Source organism: Neomonachus schauinslandi, chromosome 7 (genome assembly GCF_002201575.2).
Source record: "Neomonachus schauinslandi chromosome 7, ASM220157v2, whole genome shotgun sequence".
Lineage (NCBI taxonomy): Eukaryota > Metazoa > Chordata > Mammalia > Carnivora > Phocidae > Neomonachus > Neomonachus schauinslandi.
Genome location: NC_058409.1, coordinates 58,672,851 through 58,692,671, shown reverse-complemented (window position 1 = coordinate 58,692,671; position 19,821 = coordinate 58,672,851). Strand labels below are relative to the sequence as shown.

Here is a 19,821-nt window from a genome sequence, read left to right as displayed (position 1 = left end):
ATCAACATGGATGGGACTGGAGGAGATTATGCTAAGTGAAATAAGTCAAGCAGAGAAAGTCAATTATCATATGGTTTCACTTATTTGTGGAACAGAAGGAATAGCATGGAGGACATTAGGAGAAGGAAGGGAAAAATGGGGGGGGGGTAATTGGAGGGAGAGATGAACGATGAGAGACTATGGACTCTGAGAAACAAACAGGGTTTTAGAGAGGAACGGGGAGGGGGGACTGGTTAGCCCGGTGATAGGTATTAAGGAGGGCATGTACTGCATGGAGCACTGGGTGTTATAGGAAAACAATGGATCGTGGATCACCACATCAAAAACCAATGATGTACTGTATGGTGACTAACATAACATAATAAAATTTAAAAAAAATAATAAAGAGTTAATACCTATTCTTCTCAAACTGTTCCAAAAAACAGAAATGGAAGGAAAACTGCCAAACTCATTCTATAAGGCCAGCATTACCTTGATTCCAAAATCAGACGAAGACCCCACTAAAAAGGAGAATTACAAGTCAATAACCATGATGAACATGGATGCAAAAATTCTCAACAAGAGACTAGCAAATTGAATCCAACAGTACATTAAAAGAATTATTCACTTTGATCAAGCGGGATTTATTCCTGGACTACAGGGGTGGTTCAATATTCACAAATCAATCAAAGTGATACACCACATTAGTAAAAGAAAGGATAAGAACCATATGATCCTCTCAACTGACACAGGAAAAAAAAGCAGTTGACAAAATACAGCATCCATTCTTGATAAAAACCCTCAACAAAGTAGGGATAGATGGAACATACGTTAATATCATACAGGCCATATATGAAAGACCCTCATCCTCAACGGGAAAAAACCGAGAGCTTTTTCCTCTACAGTCAGGAACACAACAGGGAAGTCCACTCTCACCATTACTATTTAACATAGTAGTGGAAGTCTTAGCCTTGGCAATCAGACAACAAAAAGAAATAAAAGGCATCCAAATAGGCAAGGAAAATGTCAAACTTTCACTATTTGCAGACAACATGATACTCTATGTAGAAAACCTGAAATACTCCACCACAGAATTGCTAGAACTGATACATGAATTTAGCAAAGTTGCAGGATATAAAATCAATGTACAGGGGCACCTAGCTCAGTTGGTTAAGAGTGCAACTCTTGATTTAGGCTCAGGTCGTGATCTCAAGGTAGTGGAATTGAGCCCAGGGTCAGGAAATGTGCTCACTGTGGAGTCTGCTTAGGATTCTCTCTTTCTCTCTGTCTCTCTGCCCCCTCCCTGCTGGCACTCTCTAAATAAATAAATAAAATCTTTAAAAAATATATTCTCTTCCTTTCTCTCTGCCCCTCCCTCTCCCATCACACATTCTTACTCTTGCTCAAAAAAATAATTAATTGATTAAAAATAAAGAAAGAAAAGAAAATCAATGTACAGAAATCTGTTTCATTCTAGACACCAATAATGAAGCAACAGAAAAAAAAATCAAGGAATCAATCCCATTTACAATTATACCAAAAACTATAAGATGCCTAGGAATAAACCTAACCAAACAGGTAGAAGATCTATGCTCTGGAAACTACAGAACACTTATGAAAGAAATTGAAGAGGACACAAAGAAATGGAAAAACATTCGGTGCTCATGTATTAGAAGAATAAACATTGTTAAAATGTCTATACTACCCAAAGCAATCTACACATTTAATGCAATCCCTGTCAAAATACCACCAGCATTTTTCACAGAGCTAGAACACACAATCCTAAAATTTGTCTGGAACCACAAAAGACCCCAAATGGACAAAGCAACCCTGAAAAAGAAAAGCAAAGCTGGAGGAATCATGATTCCAGACTCGAATCTATATTACAAAGCTGTAGTCATCAAAGCTATATGGTACTGGTACAAAAACAGACATCTGAATCAATGGAACAGAATAGAGAACCCAGAAAGGGACCCACAACTCTATGGTCAACAAAGCTTCAACAAAGCAAGAAAGAATATCCAATGGAAAAAAGTCTCTTCAACAAATGATGGGAAAACTGGATAGCAACATGCAGAAGAATGAAACTGGACCATTTTGTTACACCATACACAAAAATAAATTCAAAATGCATAAAAGACCTAAATGTGAGACCAGAAACCATCAAAATCCTAGTGGAGAATACAGGCAGCAACCTCTTTGACCTCAGCCGTAGCAACTTCTTACTAGACATGTCACCAGAGGAAAACAAAAGCAAAAATGAACTATTGGGACTTCATCAAGATAAAAAGCTTCTGCGCAGCAAAGGAAATAATCAACAAAACTAAAAGGTAGCCTACAGAATGGGAAAAGATGTTTGCAAATGACATACCTGATAAAGGGTTAGTATCCAAAATCTATACAGAACTTATCAAACTCAACACCCAAAAACCAAATAATCCAGTTAAGAAATGGGCAGAAGACATGAATAGACATTTCTCCAAAGAAGACATCCAGATGGCTAACAGACACATGAAAAGATGCTCAACATCACTCATCATCAGGGAAATACAAATCAAAACCATGATAAGATACCACCTCACATCTGTCAGCGTGGCTAAATTCAACAACACAGGAAACAACAGATGTTGGTGAGGATGTGGAGAAAGGGGAACCCTCTTGCACTGTTGGTGGGAATGCAAACTGGTGTAGCCACTCTGGAAGACAGTATGGAGTTTCCTCAAAAAGTTAAAAATAGAACCACCCTATGATCCAACAATTGCACTACTAGATATTTACCCAAAGGATACAAAAAAACAGATTTGAAGGGGTACATGCACCCCGATGTTTATAGCAGCATTATCAATAATAGCCAAGCTAATATGAAAGAGCCCAAATGTCTATCAACTGATGAACTGATGAATGGATGAAGAAGAGATGGTGTGTGTGTGTGTGCACACGTGCATACATGTGTAATGGAATATTAGTCAGTCATCAAAAAGAATGAAATCTTGCCATTTGCAACAATGTGGGTGGAGCTAGATGTACTATGCTAAGCGAAATAAGTCAGAGAAAGACAAATACCATATGATTTCACTCATATGTGGAATTTAAGAAACAAAACAGATGAACATATGGGAAGGGGGGGAAGAGAGAGGGAAACAAACCATAAGAGACTCTTAATGATAGAGAACAAAGTGAGGGTTGATGGAGAGAGGTAGGTGGGGGAGGGGCTAGATGGGTGATGGGCATTCAGGAGGGCACCTGTTAGGCTGTATGCAAGTGATGAACCACTGAATTCCATTCCTGAAACCAATATTGAACTGTATGTTAACTACCTAAAATTTAAATAAAATTTTGAAAAAAAGATAAGAAAGAATGATGTAAAGAAGTGGCCAGGAGCAAAGAAGTGGCATGGAAGGACTGGGGGGCAATTGGTGAGCGATAAGGGGGTGCACATTAGTGGATGTGAATAAGAAACAAAGAGGGTAGAGGAGCTGCCATCTCTGGAGGAGAGGTTGGCCCTAGTGTGCTTCATCAAGTGCCATGGGTCCCACTTGACACAATCCTGGAACTTCTCCATCACCAGAGTGAGAACAGCTCTGCATTTAACAATGACCTGGAACAGCAAAATGACATTTCTAATTTATGAACCATGTGGATAAACTAACTCTTGAAAATCTAACTGCAAATCATTTGTTTGGGGGAAATCCAGTGAAAATCGGGGCATTAAGCCTTCTACTATTTTTCTAATGTGGCAGAGAACCTAATTTTTTTTTTTAAGATTATTTATTTATTTATTTGAGAGAGAGAGAGAGAGTTCGCACGAGCTCAGGGGATGTGGGGGGTGCAAAGGGAGAAGAGAGGGAGAGAAGCAGACTGTCACACAGGGCTTGATCTCATAACCCGGAGACCACGACCTGAGCTGAGAAGCCAAGAGTTGGACGCTCAACCAACTGACCACCCAGATGCCCCTGAGAACCTAATATTTTTACCACACCATTATTCATAGGTTTTCTCCACCTTTGGCCGCCAGTCATAAATGCTCAATGCTGCCACATGACAAGCTCTCCAGCTGCCATGAGCTGAGAACACAGTAATTGCAACTCTGTCCAACATTTGCACTGACCAGTCCCTAGGAGCCTTTGTCAGTGTCCTTCATTTGGAGCTTAATCCAGTTCTTTCTCATTTATCTTGGTCTCCCTGAGTCTAACTTCAAGAGGGGAAAAAACTACGGATTCCTACCAGTAACGGCATCTCCATCCTAGATAGTAGGACAAACACTGGACCACTGCTACACGCTCTGGGCTTGGGCATTGAAGACCAGAACTAGGGAACTTGGTGAGCAATGTCACAATCTGTAACAAGTTAAGAGGAAGAATTAGCCACGATGGGCAATGGGCAGCTTGACTGAGGACCTCTAGAACCACGACATGAATTCAGACTAAACTCAAAGCCATGACATGCTTACTCCTAAAGCTCTCCTAACTCAAAATAACACAAGAATCCAGACTTACCCCCAGACTTCTATTTGCTGCAATCCAATTAAAGGAAGGAACAGACCTTCCCAGATTCTGGGAAGTTCCTATACTTCCCAGGGCACCCTGCCCCAGGGGGCAGGTCTGTGATAAGCTTCCCTAAGTTAGTTCCCAGGCACTGGTGCTGGATGGAACCCCAAATGTACTTATCAGTTTGCGTGCTGCCTCATTATTCCTGAGAAGAATCCATCATGATTCTACTAAAGCTTGTTGTTCTAATGACTTTTTAATTATCTTCCTCCTTCCCTCCTCCTTAGTTGCTAACTTGTCAATTTAAAGAATTTCTTGTTTAAAAGGGTGCTACTTTTGATGATGACAACCATCCAGTTAAAATTCCATTAAGTACTTCACTCAGGAGGCTTATTTTTAAATTATCTGAGCTAGGGAATATATAGAAGTTTCAAGCAGGTAGAGAAGCAAGGGTCTATGCTTCCATCTGGGTGATCCTTCTTGAAATTTGGGACACTTTGATTAAATACCCAATTTTTTTTATGTCATCAGTAAATCAGTTATCATACAAAAAAAAAAGCTATTTGCTAATTTGGCTATGAAACCTTTTTTATTTTCACCACAGAAAACACTAAAGCAACAAGTCACCTCCTCTAACCCCTACATTGTACTGAACTGCAAAAGGTAAGGTGACAGAACACAGGATCCTTGGTTAGTTAACTGAATGTTTTGCTTGACTCATTCATTTAACAAAAATTAACTACCTGCCAGGCACTGGCCAAGGCACTGAGAGTACACAGATGAACAAGATAGACAATGTTGCTGATCTTATGGAACTTACATGTCTAGGCAGGAGGAAGAACAAGTGCAAATGCCCTGAGGCAGAAATGGTTGAGCTGTTTCTGAGACACAAAAAGGAAATCCCTGTGGATGAGGGAGCCTGATGGGAACAGGGGTTGGAGAGAGAGACAAGATCCAAGTCTCATAGTATCTGAAGGCCTTGTGAGGGAAAACAGATTTTAATCTAAGTGCCACAGAAAGTCATTAGAGAATTTAATCAGGAAAACATATCTAATTCACCTTTTTAAAAAAAAACCATTTTGGCTGTCATGGACAATGAACACTGTCTCGAATTTTATTTTTCTCACTCTATCTCTGTTGTAGTATGAAGCACTGCCTTGGTAACTAAACTTAAGAAGCCATCTTAATGCTTCTGGGCTGGGTCATCCTCAGCAGAGGAGACTGGAAGCAGTACTGGTGTTCAAGGCAGACACCGAAGGAGAAGGCTCTGAGGCCCAAGTTCCCAGAAAAGGGTGCCCACCTCCTACTTCTACACAAAGTATCATGTTAGGCTCGTTACCAACCAGCCTTAACCAAATTCCATGAAGAACCTTCCAGTAGTACCGTTCAGATAACGCTGTCTTTCCATACACAGCTGACTACAATCAGCCTTTTACTGTAGAAGACCCCAGGACAGCTAACTTTGCCCTCCTTCCCACACAGGCTAGAGTGACCTACAGGCATTGCCTCTTCTAACTAGCCATTGTATTCATTCTACTTTCTACACAGGAGTAGGAAAGCTATAAAGAAAGGGATTTAGGGCTCCAGAAGGAATGGTGGGGAAGCAGGTGGCCAGCAAACACGGGCTGTGGCAGCTGGATAATACCTCTTTGAATACTTCGTTTTAGCTTGTTACACAGATCCACGCGGGGGTTATCTACAGGCTCCTCTATAGATCCCGGGCTTTGTTCTGGAGAAGGAAGGCCTCTGCTAAGATCCAACGGTATTTTGCCAGGGTGCGGTGGTGGGGATGCAGCAGGGCTGTGGGTGGTGGTAGGACTGCTGGATGCTGAGCAGGTAGTCAGGTCCAACGCTCCTATCCTTGAGTTCAACGGAGAAGTCAAGGACAGCTTTCTGGCCCTCACTGGGGAGGACGTCCTGGACACAGCCAGCGGTGGTGGGGAAGAGAATTTGCGACACAAGCGTGGGGATTTGCCATCCACCAAATGTTCACCTCTATTGTTCTGGCTGGTGGCAAAAAACAACTCTAATGATCTAAAAATAAGAACAGAAGCCATCGACAGAAGATAGTTAAGTAAAGAGGATTCCCTTGATATCATTCAGAACATGCTCCCTACATTAAAAGGCCACAATATCATCACACTTCTGTTGCTGGATTTCCTTCATTTAAATGTCACCTATATACCACATACTTGCTGAAGGAATACAGACACATTTTAGGCCTTGTCTAATCCCTTGCTTACTCAACTGTGGCCCAAAGACCAGTAGCACTGGTATCTCCAGGGAGCTTGTCAGAAATGCAGAACTCAGGCTCCACTCCAGACATGCTAAATCAGAGTGATTCTTAATGCATGTTAAAGTTTGAAAAGACCAACTGTTTAAAAAAAAAAAAAAAAAAGGAAAGCCTAAAACAATACAGTTAGCTTCCAAATAATCATGGAGCAAGCAAAGATGACTTGGGGACTCTAGGCTTCTCAGCTTCTTCCATGGAGAACTATCTGTGACCTCTACCCACCCCCTTCTACAGGCAGGGCATGTAAGTTCCCAGGTGAGCCAGTCCTGTAGGAGCAGCGCTGCAGAGCGCATCTGCTCATCTGCATGGAGACCCAGGGACTGGGGGAGCCAACTTCCACGACAGGCAAGTCCAGAGCCTACCTGACAGGGATGGAGGTAAAAGGCCTCTTGTATATGTCGGAAAGTTTGGCCAGCACCACGGCTGCCGTAGTGAAAATACGATAGGTGTGCAGAAAGGTGTTGAGGAAATCGATACTGAGAAACCGCAAGTCTGTCAGCCGCTCCAGGAGGCGCTCCACGCTGGCGTAGCGGATCTGGGGCACTTTGCAGGAGTTCAGTGTTTTACTGAAGCAAATGTCGGTGTCATCTTTATGAAGACGGGCATCAGACCTACCCACAAAGCAGAAACATAAGAATAAAACCGGGACATGGCTTCCTCTCAGCCACTGAGTATTTCAGTATTCCAAAACACAAACTTGTATGTGGGCTTCCCATTGTATTTGATAAAAGATGTCGATATGACTTATTACATGCAAGAAGGCAGGGCTATAAAAACATCAACTATGTCCTTATAATTTAGGAAGATCAGAATTAATTGCAGAGAAGGTAAGAATAATTCATTTCGTTCTGTGGATTCCTTCTGTAGGGGAAGAAAAATAATTTTCTCTCTACCTTTCTGAGTTCTTGGCTGAGACTCTTGTAATAAAAGACAGATTAGCAAGAGAAAAACAAACAGAAGTTTATTAACATGCATACCTCATGTACACATGGGAGATACCCAGGGAAAAATAAGCAACTCCCAGAGGTGGCTTAGAATTCAGGCTTAAATACCACCTTAATAAGGAAAAGGGGGGGGGGGGGCAGGAGGGGTAGGCCTCTTAGGGGAGAGTAAATGATTTTAGGAAAGATGAATGGGCCCCTAGGAGACTAGATGGGATATAGGATAGTTTGGGACAGTTCGTCTAGGTGTGGGGCTGACTTCTAGTATCCTCTCTTATAATAAAAGTTCGTTGATGAAATTCTCAGGGAGGGGATTTATGACAACTGAGTGCCTTTTGGAGGATCTGTCTTCAGGCAAATAAGAGGAATTCAGAGAAAGTTTCTCCCTGCATTTGCTGTTTTTCAAGTGCCTACAGCTCAATCAATATGCCCAAGTGGCATGTTTTGGGGTGGCACATTCTGCTATCCTTCACTTCTCTCTCTAGTTCAATCACGTTTTATTAGGGAAATGAAACCAAATGCCCTATTTAGGAGGGGCATTGCTTATGTCTTTAAATCAGCATATCAGAAGTGTGCTTAATAAGTAATGGGTAGTGGGGGAGAGGGAGACACAGATATCACTGCTATATGTATGGTAATTTTTTCCAAACTTCTAATTTTGTGCATTTGTGTTCCCCCCCCCCTTTTTTTTCTTAACTAAACTGACCAACAGGCTATGTTATTAGGTATTTTTCCCTTTAGAACTGGCTCTTTGATCAATTCTACTGTTTTTCTATACTTTAATGTATTCGTGTCTGTTCTTATCTTACTTTCTTCCCACACTTTCTTACAGTTTATTTTGTCATTCTTTTTCTAACTTCTTGAACTGAATGCTTAATTCACTCCATTCTTCCTGGCTCATTAGTGCATTTAAGTCTATCCATTTTATGAGTAGTACAGTTTAATCCATAAATTGTGTGAAATGTTATGTCTTCATTATTTTGCAATATTTTATAGTGTTAAAAATATCTTCATTTAAAAAAAAAGTAATGGATGAGATTCTCCATGAACAGTATCCACCATTGCCCCCTGCAGTGTTCTGTTTTTTCTCATTCTGTAAAACCTCCCATGTAGCTGCTCCTTTACCCTACTGGATTCCCTGGGCGCCTGAGCAGCCTGTCCAGGTGGATGAGCACGTTAGCAGGAAGGTTCACACAGCAGCCCTTACAATCTGTGGCTGTGCTTAGAGCCCTCAGCCAATGGTGCACATTTGTTCGAAAGGGCAAAAGAGGCCAGCAGAGAGGCAAAGCTTGCAAGAGGGGATGCCTGGAAGCAGGGGCTGAATCCAAGTGGGGCTCAAAGAAATGCACACCTTTGTTAGGACTGCCCAGAGCTTTCGCACTGCCTTCTGAGACCCCTTGTTCCCCTCCACTTCAGTATCTCAGAACAAGCCATCAGTGAAGTCCTGGATTTCACCAGGACTTGATGAATGGACATGCTGGAGGGCCCGGAACGTTCAGTAAGGCAATTGCTTGCTTAGAATCAGCTCACTTGTTGTGAGTGCCCTAAATTAGCCCCTTCAGCACTTCAAGGGATTTTAAATTGTATATTTATTTTCCTTCAAATAAAAAGGAATCAATAACTTTCTTAGCTTGCTCTGGAAACTTCCCACCCCAACATATGCTTGGTGAGGCAAGAGTACTTCATTTACAGGCTCAAAGGAGCATTTTAAATGAGCAGCTTATCCCTCCTCAGAAACTAAGGGTGGCCCGTTTGTTTTAGCCACTTCATTGATCTCGAAAATACACAAGCACATCTTCTGAGATTCTTGAAAATGGCGTGGGGCTCTTTTTTCCACTCACTATGTGACCCTTAATCAACTTTACTCTTATGGTTCTTAATTTTCTCATTAGGAGAAAGACCTTAGAACTTTCATGAATCAGTAAGTCTGTCCAGAAGATGGCTGATAGAGGTAATCACTTTCTCCCCCACCATTTTCCCATTAAAAATCTCTATTTTCTAAGAAAGGTGAAGTCAACTATTATTAAAAGGAAGCAAGCCTTACCCTACCCTACCCTAAAATGGAAGCATCACTTAAAGAGGTATTTTCACCTAATAAGTATCATAATTTTGCATTCTAATAATAGTTCTGAGCTTTGCAGCTTTTGATTTTAATTACTTTACTCCAAACACTGGAAGAAATGGGGTACCTGGCTGGCTCAGTTGGTAGAGCATGCAACTCAACAGGGTTGTGAATTCTAGCCCCACACTGGGCATAGAGCTTACTTAAAAAACAACAACACTGGAAGAAAAAAATATGTTGTGGCAACATTAAATTAAAATAAAACCAAGTAATTATACCGCTGTCCTTCAAAATTATGATATTTTCCTTTTAAGAAAAGAAAATAAATTAAATATGATAAAATTATTTAATTTTCTTTTATTACACTGAACGCAGTGTTTATTTCCTAAGGGGCTCTCAAGTGAGATATAATGCATTACTTAAACCTCCTGTGACAATAACAACTCCTTTTTGGTGAACTTAAAAAAGCAATCTTGAGACATGAAACCCAAATCACCTATTATAATTAAGTTTTAAAGGGAAGTGAGTACCTGCAAAGTGATGCCATGTCAGTAACAAGACACAATTAGGATAATTTTTCTTTTAACTGTCAAAAAAATGTTGTCTTTTTTTATTTCATGGTATGTGACCAAGGAGAGGCACAGGGAGGCACTACTACAGAATGTAGGGTAGAATAGGGCCACAGGGGGAACTATCAGAAGGAAAAGAGACTGCAAAATTATCCTCTTTCCTCTGACTGAGGAAAACCAGGCTCAGTAAGTCTGGGAAAAGTGGAATGAAGAAATATATGAGACTTTACTCTGCCTTGGGATTACGTCTAGAATAGGATAGATGGGCATCAAAACATGCGTGACTCTAACAGAAAATCTTTACAGGTTTCTGTCCTAGCAGGAGAGCAGTTCCTACTCATTCAAGCATCACTCTGTATACCCATAAGAGGGAAGTCCTGGTCTGTGTGTGAGGTAGTTACACTACGAGGTTGGATATGGACACTTGTCAAACAGACATCATAGGAGACAGAAGATGCCTTTGGGCACCAGCCATAACCAGTCAGACACAAAACTAAAATTTGTGTCTGTATTCATTTTTAAAGTCAACAAAATATATGTATAGCATATGTAAAGTAGCTCTAGGGTTTAGGAGCTTATAACTTGGCTGCAATGTCCAATTTACATATTCTCATTCTAAAGCAGTTGGGACTTTCATGGCTGTCTAGCCTTCAAGAAACTACTTTTAAAAATGAAAAAAAGTTACATATGCTATTTTGTGAAATATTAAAATAAGAATCCTATGGTAGAAAATTAAAATAACTCTAACCAAATGATGTGAATTTAAAAATTAAGTCACAATTTGGACTTTTGATTGAATACTGCATACCTGGTCTTAACCTTAGCATCATACATTTTTAACTAATGTGGTTCAAAAAAACTATACTAAATCAAAAACCAAAAAACTGAATGTTAAAGGAATCTTCACCCTAGAGCCTTAAAATGATTCTACCTAAAATGTTTTTAAATTTGACCAGTAATTTAAAATACTATCATTCTTTCACAGTTTATATTTTTCTGTAGTAATTACGGCGGAGTATAACATACTCTGTCTTCATCTGATACAATAATAAGTTCTAAAAGTTGTACTGTTGGGATGGTGCTAAGTACACTAATTTCCTATCAGAAGAGGAAAATTAATGTTATTTATTGTCTTAGCACAAACAGCTTAGATCTAAAAACAATCCACATTAAAAAGGCATAGAAGATAAATATTTTCTTGGTTTCATGTAACTTTTTTTAAAGATATAACAGGACTGCTCTCAAAAATACATTTTATTCTTAGAATTTGAACTGCAAATAACCAAAAAAAAAAAAAATGAGGACAGGGAACAATTTGGTCAGCTTCAAAATACTCCTGAAACAATTTCAGAATTTATAATCAAAAAAGTATGTAGAGACAAAAGCATTAATACAGAGAGCAATGGCACACAGTTAATGATATAACTTCTCATTTTAAACTACCATTTCCCTAATGACCACCTTAAATTATAGGATATGTTTTGTTAACAAAACAGAGAGACAGCATGATGACAGACTTGGGCAAATCCACATATGGGCAGTAGTAGACAGTACCCTGGGAAGGCCAATTGATTCATGTCAAGTGTCTTCACAATCTAAATATATCTCTACAACCAAATCTGAGTAACACGATTCAGACCCACTGGGAAGATGCCAAAAGAATGTGCCATACTTTGACCCAGCCTCTGACCTTGGATACATCTGGCTATCACAACTTTTCATATTGAACTTGAAAAATCTCAATAGGCTTTTGTCCTGAATAAAAGCATATGTAACAGTATGAAAAACATTTTTTTATGCTATGAATCAATAAACATGAATCTGAAAAACCATTTTGATAGTCTTATTATTTATAATAGCATGCCATGAATTACTGCATTACTGTCAAGAAACATATTCACAAAAATGAAGCAGAATCCTACTGAAGCAATATTTTATGCAGGGCTTTATGTTCTCTACCAATTCGACTTGATTAAAATGTAAGGGAAAGGATTATTACACTTACTTAATCATATGTGGCACAGTAACCTTGGAATTCTCTTCAAATACTATAGTCATTAAACCATTACACCGTATATTGTCCACACACTGCGAAATTAAAAAACAAACAATTTCAACCCACATGAAAACCTAGGCAGATCATATAGTCTCAGAATCGTTTATAGCCACAAAAACAAGTTGAGTTTCTCATTTTGTCTCTGTGCACACACACACAGCAGCACATAACATTATACATTGAAGAACGGATTCAATACCCAGATACCCAAACTGTGCACCTGGCAAACACCTGAGGATAGATATAAGAGCTATATTCTCCTAGAATGTACTGCCTAAGGACTCTGGCCCCAATGTCACATCATCACAATTGTGTGCCAGGAGCTGCACCAGTTGAGAGGTTTATAACCTTCTGACAGTAACTGTCTCTGCTATATTCATTCCCTGCCTGAGGGTGGTCTGGGGCAGGCTGAGTAGAAATGATGGCTTTCGCGGATGGAATTCATCTTCTGTCTCACTAGTAAGCTCTATGCCTGCTTCTAAGGTGGTTTTTTTTCCCCACACTTTACTAGCTTCTCTAGCAGTTTCTATTGGCACCATGTTGATTTGATGAGGATGCATTGTGTAATTTCTCCTGTTTCTGGAATGCATGAAGCCCTGTTCATCTTTTTCTCTTTTCTTTTTAGGAGAAAAATTCAAGAACTTCTGCTAATTTCCACTGCCTTATTTACTTATGCCTTATCAATTTAAAAATTCCCTTTGCAATTAAAGTTAGAGAAGGATTTATTTTGAATTACACATCTTCTTTTTGAACAAAACAGAAAATGAAAAAAGATTTAAGCAATTTTTAAAATCAGAACTTATTTCTAGTTACTAGGATACCATGTAGTGATTTATAACTGTAATTAAATGGTGTGAAGAGGATGATTGGTGGAGGGTGAGGGGCATGGGGAAGAGTGTTGTATGGGGACAGGACTTAGACACAGACAGGGAGAGAAGAGACGGGATAAGTGATCCTTTACCCCAGTGGCCTTCTTTTCATTCTCAGTGCTTTCTAAAGCACAATGAGGATGCTGCTTGAGTTACCAATGCAGGAAGTGAGAGGACAGAGATGGTGCTTAGTGGAAAATGAACAATGTTCCTTCAGTTTCCTTTAACATTTTAAGCAAATGGCAGAGTTACAAAAACAACAGCTTTAGGATGATTTAGGATTATAGTTTCTATGTTTAGATTTTCTATTTGATTCTTTGACACATCAACCTGGTCCTTTTTACATAATAATCTTTTCTTTTTCCTTCCTTCCTTCCTTCCTCCCCTCCATCTATCTTCCTATCCGCCTTCCTTCCTTCCTTCCTCCCTCCCTCACTTCCTTCCCTTCATCTATCTTCCTTCCTTCCTTCTTTCCTCCCTCCTTCTCTTCCTTCCATCTTCTTTCCTTTTTTCCTTCCTTCCTTCCTTTCTCTTTCTGGCTTTAAAATATTTTAAACATTCTTATTTTACAGTCTTTTCCAAGCTGTCGCCTTATTATCTGAAATTCCAGCAATATTAATTCTGCTGTTCACTGTGTCTTCTGACTCTCTCATGATAGATAAGTTACTTACAAGATTTGTAATTTTTTATTTTGAGCACACTGTCATGAGGCCTGAATTTTAAAGTGTTGCTAATGGAGTGACTTTTGTGTTTGCTTCTACCAAGCAGTCTTGGGATTTCAACAGTTCCCAAAACTGCTTTTACGTTAATTCCTCAGTTTGGATTTTTCACACCATGTGAATATTATGCCTTTAAATTTCAAATCCATAGTCCAGAAACACATTCATTTCTTCCAAAGGAAATTTTTAAAAAATCAGAAACCAAGACAAAAACAAACTTCCTTATTTTGGGGGGGGGGGCTAATGGGAAGTTCTTTGAGTTCTTATCTCACAGAGGGGATACCCTTCCAATATCCAGGATTTAAACAGGGAGCTTAATTGGTTTAAGGGGCCCACGGCTACCTCAGTCCCTTTAGTTAAAACCCCTCAGGCTTGGGACCAATACTCAATCGAAAATCATTCCTAGGTCTCTAGGTCTTCAGCTTAGAAGCTTTCTGCTCTAACTTTAAGTTTCTTCGGTATTTCTGACAACTAGAGATTTCTGTAAAATATCACCAATCTGTAAATGTCACCAGTGTATTTTAAAAATTTTTATTATATTGATTTTATATGTTAAACATTTCTGCTTTTGTAACTAGAGGGGATCTAAATCAGCTCAGTCCTCTACACTGTCAAAATTGGAACTTGAGATAAATATTTTAGGTCCAAAAAGAGATTTGTGTGACTACTTTTGACCATCTCATTATCCAATGTCATATTTCATTCATAAATCTCTCTGATTTACTGTATGAAGCATTAAAATTATTTTCAACAGAAAAAATTTTTCACTTACATTCAAGTTTCAGGAAATCAAAACGTACATGCAATCTGAGCCATAGCTCAAAGGCCATGTAATAAAAATCCTCATTTCCTAGAGGCTCCACAGACAGGCTGCAGTGACAACATGGGTTTACAAACAGAACTCCTGGGGGCTCTGGGTCCACTAGCTCTACTTCAACAAGAGTATTCTGTTTTTTTCTCACTTCCATTTGGGATTTTGAATGATGCTGCCCTGCAGAAAGGGTTCTCTTCCATAAAAAAGTTAGACTACAATAGGATAATCTGTGTATGAATATATTTATATTGGAAGGCATGGTATACATTCATGCCGCATAAGCCTTTTAGTTATGTTGGAGAAAAGTGACTGAGCCCTGAGAAAATGAATCCTCATTCAAGAAGAACCATGATAAGCAAAGTGTCACATATCTTTAAGCATACACCAAATTTATGTGAATTACAGTAAACCTTGAAATTAACAGAATTGAGAATAACACGCATGTTCACAATAGCCCCAGACAATTTTGAGGCAACTGGTCCTTAGAAAATTGCTGAGAATGACTTCTCAGCAAGGTCTTTTGAGGATCTTACTTAAGGCAATACCTGTTCAAAGGTCACTGTCTACTGTGACCTACCACCACCCTTTTTACCTTCTAACACTTCTAAGTAGTGGGAAGAAAGGTTAGATTAAATTTTTCTCTTTTAACTCACCTTTTTATGTTAAAGTAAAAAATTCCCTATTGATTCCAAAGAAGCTATTTTAAGGGATAAAGCATGTGAGAGTGTTATAGATTTGTCTACACAAGGTGTACATTTTCACACATCTGCCCAAACCAAGCTCAGAGGTGAATTTTAATTCTGCATTTTAGTTAATACCCATAATTACAGAAAAATCTGTTTAATATACCATTATGTATGACAAGAAGACAAGCATAAATGAATGCGCTATATTGAAATGAATGATCAAATCCTCAGCCTCAAATTTTTCCCTATAAATAGATGAAAAGGGAAGAATTATTGGTCAAGACCATTAGCTATTTGTTGGTTTTGTTGGAGGTGCCAACAGTTAATTATGGCCTTACTGGTGTAACTAAAGGTGTAATTAATCATTCAAGCAATTGTTACTTCTAAAAATTACAGCTTCAGAGAAGAGGCCTGGCAAAACCAATAGACTTAATTTTGGTATCGAGTTCTTTATGTGAAACTGGGATTGTATCAATAGTCAGAAACCACTTTATTATCATAAATAAGAGCCATATGTGATTAGTGTAACAGGGCACAATAACTTAGCAAGGTGGCTTTAAACCAAGTCACAAAAAAATTAAGATCTAGCAAAACAGAGAGACAAAAATAAAATGACAAAATAATGGAGAACATATTCATAATTTGACTTGAAGGAAAATGTTTATTTCCCTAGTCTGTAGAACAGCTCCAATGAATAAATGTCCATCTGGCATAAACAGATAAGAAATAGAAATGGTAGAAAATGTTAATCTCATTGGTAATTATAGAAATGTAAATTAAAACCAGTAGAGAATCATACCACTTTTTTCATTAAATAGGAAGATGTGATAAATATGACAAAATTCAACAATGGCACAGGACTTAGAAAAAGTTGCACAGATATCTTGCCAATGATGTAGTGAAATGATGAGTTACAGACTTCTTACGTTTTGGCAGTCTGTCAAGTCACGAATCGTGAAGTCATGGAAGTGATCAGGCCCTCTGTACCAAACTTACCCTCTGTGGGGAAGATATGCCAACAAGGGACCTTGAAAGGGAGAGTAACTCCTTGTATAACAATGTTTAGCACCACATCACATATTAATGCTAAAACCTGGAATATATCCAACTATTTAGGAAAAGCTGGAAAAGTGGTATGTTAATGTGGTAGTGTGTATGTGGCCATTCGAAGACACCAATATGGAAGAATTTTATATAGAAAGATGTAAATGAGGTAAAACATGAAAATGATGTATATATACACTGGGAGCCAAACTGTAAAATTATTTCTGCATGGCAGGATTGTGGAGGTTTTAGAAATGGAAACCACTGATTTTCAGGGCAAAGTTTCTCCAATTTAATTGTGCAAAAGTGATCTGTGGAGCTTGTTAAACCTGGGGGGGTGTCTGGAATGTAGACTCAGGAACCTGCAAGTTCACAAAAACCCTTAGGTGGAAATACTTTGATAAATGTTAATTTAGTGGGCTGAGTGTTGGGAGTATTTTTAGCTCCTTTTTATGTCCACATTTTTACATATACATAATAAAATATTAAACAGTACACTTTCAAGCATTCAGTGGGCTCATCTTATTAATAATGAATATGTCCAGAGACATATTGGGAGACTGACAAATACCATCAATGTATGTATAGCGCATAATTTCCCCCACAAAATGAAAATGCTTTAAGCAGAGAACAAAGCCAGTTGAGATGCAGGCTGCTAGGTGGCAGGCTAGGCTCAATCAACAGTGGAGCACTCTGTCCCTACAACCCACTAACCAAACCCCGCATTGGCAAAATCACTAAGTACCTCAGAGCACTCACTACCGTACTCAGCCCTTAGTAGCAGTGGACACGTGACCACTCCCTCCTCTTTGGTACATTTTCCTCACTTGACTTCCAGGACACCACACCCTCATGGCTGTCCTACCACACCAGTGGAACCTTCTCAGTCCTCTTGTGTCCTCCATGACCCCTGACTCAGTCCATGCCCTTTTCTCATTTCTATCTCTACTTACTCCCTAGGTGGTCTCAATACTCTCACAGCCTTAAACACGACCTAAATGACACAGACTCTCCCACCTGGACCTCTCCCCTAAACACTGGACTGCTGCTCACTTAACAACCCAGTATTAGTGAGTTGCTTCCTTAACAACTCCATGCAAATGTCTAATAGCCTTCTGAAACTGAACCTATCTAGAGTAAGCTTCTGCTATTCACTGCAAACTCTGTTAATGACAACTCCATTCTCCCAGTTGCTCAGGCCAAAAACTCTGAAGACATCCTTGATTCTTCTTTTTCTCTCACACCCCAAATAAAAGCCATAATAAAACCCTGTTGGCTCTACCTTCAAAATGAATCCGGAATCACAACCCTTATCTCCAGCTCCATTCCTGCCTTGCTGAGCTGAGCCTTCAGGAACTCTGGGCTGGGTTACTCCAGCAGCTTCTCATTCAGCTCCTTGCTGCCACTCTTGCCCTCAGCTCCCAGTCTATGTGAAACACAGCCGGGAAAGCGATCCCTTTAAAACTTAAGTCAGATCATGGAATTCCTTTGTCAACCCTTTAAGAGATTTTCATCTGACTCAGAGTACACGCTAAAGCCCTTTCATTGGTTTAGGGGGCCCCCCCCTGGTTGGACCTCTGTTACCTCTCTGACTTCCTCTTTTCCTAGTCTCCCTCTCATATGTTCCACTTCAACCACACTGACTTCGTGCTATTCCTCAAAATAGGCAGTGTCCTCCTACTTCAGTCTTCAAAATGGCTCTTCCCTCTCTTCGAGATGATTTTCCTTTCATCACATATCTACATGGTATTTCCATCAGTTGCTACAGTCTTTGTTTAGATGTCTCCTGCAGCCTGAAGGGACCACCGTTTTAAAGGTGTACTGACCCACACCTACCCCCAGTAGTACCATCTTTCCTACCCTGTCCTATCCCCTTCTAGCATAAAACAGTACTTATCACATTTATTGTTTATTTTCGATCTTCCTCTCACTAGAATGTAAGTAACATAAGGTCAGAGAATTTTTGTTGTTGTTACCTCTTTTGTTCATGATCTATCACAGGTGCCTAAGCAGTGCCTGGCATATACTATCATTGCATAAATATATTTGTTGAATGAATGAAATAACACGTGTCAAAGCCACACAACATCAAGTCTCCATCAAACACCATAATTTCATGAATTATATCATTGTCACTCAAAAAGATAGAACTTTCTGTTAGCCTTATTCTCCAATTCACTTGTAGATACAATCTGGTAGAATTTAACATATTAGCCATAGAGACTTGGGGAAAAAATATGAAGTTGTGTACTTCTGCCTCAAGATGGAGTCTAAGTAGGCTCACTCGGATGCTTATGGCAAACAAAGCATTGTACCCTTTCTTTAAAAAACCAGTTATAGGATCCTCCATGCACCCAAGGGTCTTTCTTTCATAGCAATGCCTCACCAGGCATGCTAATAAAGGCTTGGATCTTTTATCAATTCTGTATCTTAGGAGCCCCAGTTGTATCATAAGGTAGAAGCTAGAAGCAGCTAGAGAAACACCTTTGCCTACTCCTTTTCTTCCCATTCTTTCTACTTATCTTGGCTTCACAACACCTGCAAAATTTTGTTGCATTAAGTTGTCCACTGACCTTTCTTCCCTACTGGCCTGCCTATCTCTTTGAGACCAGGGACCATCGCCATATCCCTGATACCTACACGATACCTGGCAGTATATGTTGATTGCTCAACAAACATTCATAGAACCATGAATGATTCAGAGTTTTGTAAGGTAAGAGATATATTACAGAGACTAAAGTATTAATTCATACAGTACAGAGCTAATGAAAGTATTGATAAATCACCACAAGGATATAATTATGCAAATACAGAAGATCCCATGTTTTCATTCTTTTTTTGGCCAGAAAAGAAGCGCCTTCACTTGAAGCTATTTATTCACCATCAAAGGAATCCTGGCGTATATAAGCATAAATCCAGCACTCCTGTAGAGGATGTTTAGAATGCTAATAAAAGACCATTAGGATTAGGTTTGACTCCTGACTTAACGAAGTAGCATAACTTTAGACAAACACTTAGCCTTCTAGACCTCAGGTTCCTCACCTGTGAAGTGGGCTGATATTTCAGTTTACCTTCAGAATACTATTGTCAGGATCAAATTAGATTAAGTCTGTAAAATTTCTTTTGACAATAAAAATAATTATTTTGCCCTTCACTGTCTTTCTATTTTCCCTCAGTTTTCACTCAGAAAAAAATTAACATTTTTATCTAAGTTTTATATATAAAGTACTATGAGCTCTTCAGAAAAAAAGAAAGCATTTGAATCTACAGTATACGCTTTTTCCATTTGCCCCAATCTTCCT

The 19,821-nt window shown here is 39.2% G+C and overlaps 1 protein-coding gene across 1 annotated transcript in view; it reads right to left on the bottom strand.

The window, feature by feature from the left end:
• The window catches only part of RASGRF2 (Ras protein specific guanine nucleotide releasing factor 2), a 236,367-nt gene that overhangs the window by 103,955 nt on the left and 112,591 nt on the right, over positions 1–19,821 (bottom strand). Inside the window, exons 13-15 of the mRNA XM_021699693.1 lie at positions 12,337–12,419; positions 7,122–7,370; positions 6,112–6,500 (exon numbers count right to left, since the gene is read on the bottom strand). Coding sequence (XP_021555368.1) covers positions 6,112–6,500; positions 7,122–7,370; positions 12,337–12,419 — 721 coding nt within the window. The remainder of the gene's footprint in view (positions 1–6,111; positions 6,501–7,121; positions 7,371–12,336; positions 12,420–19,821) is intronic.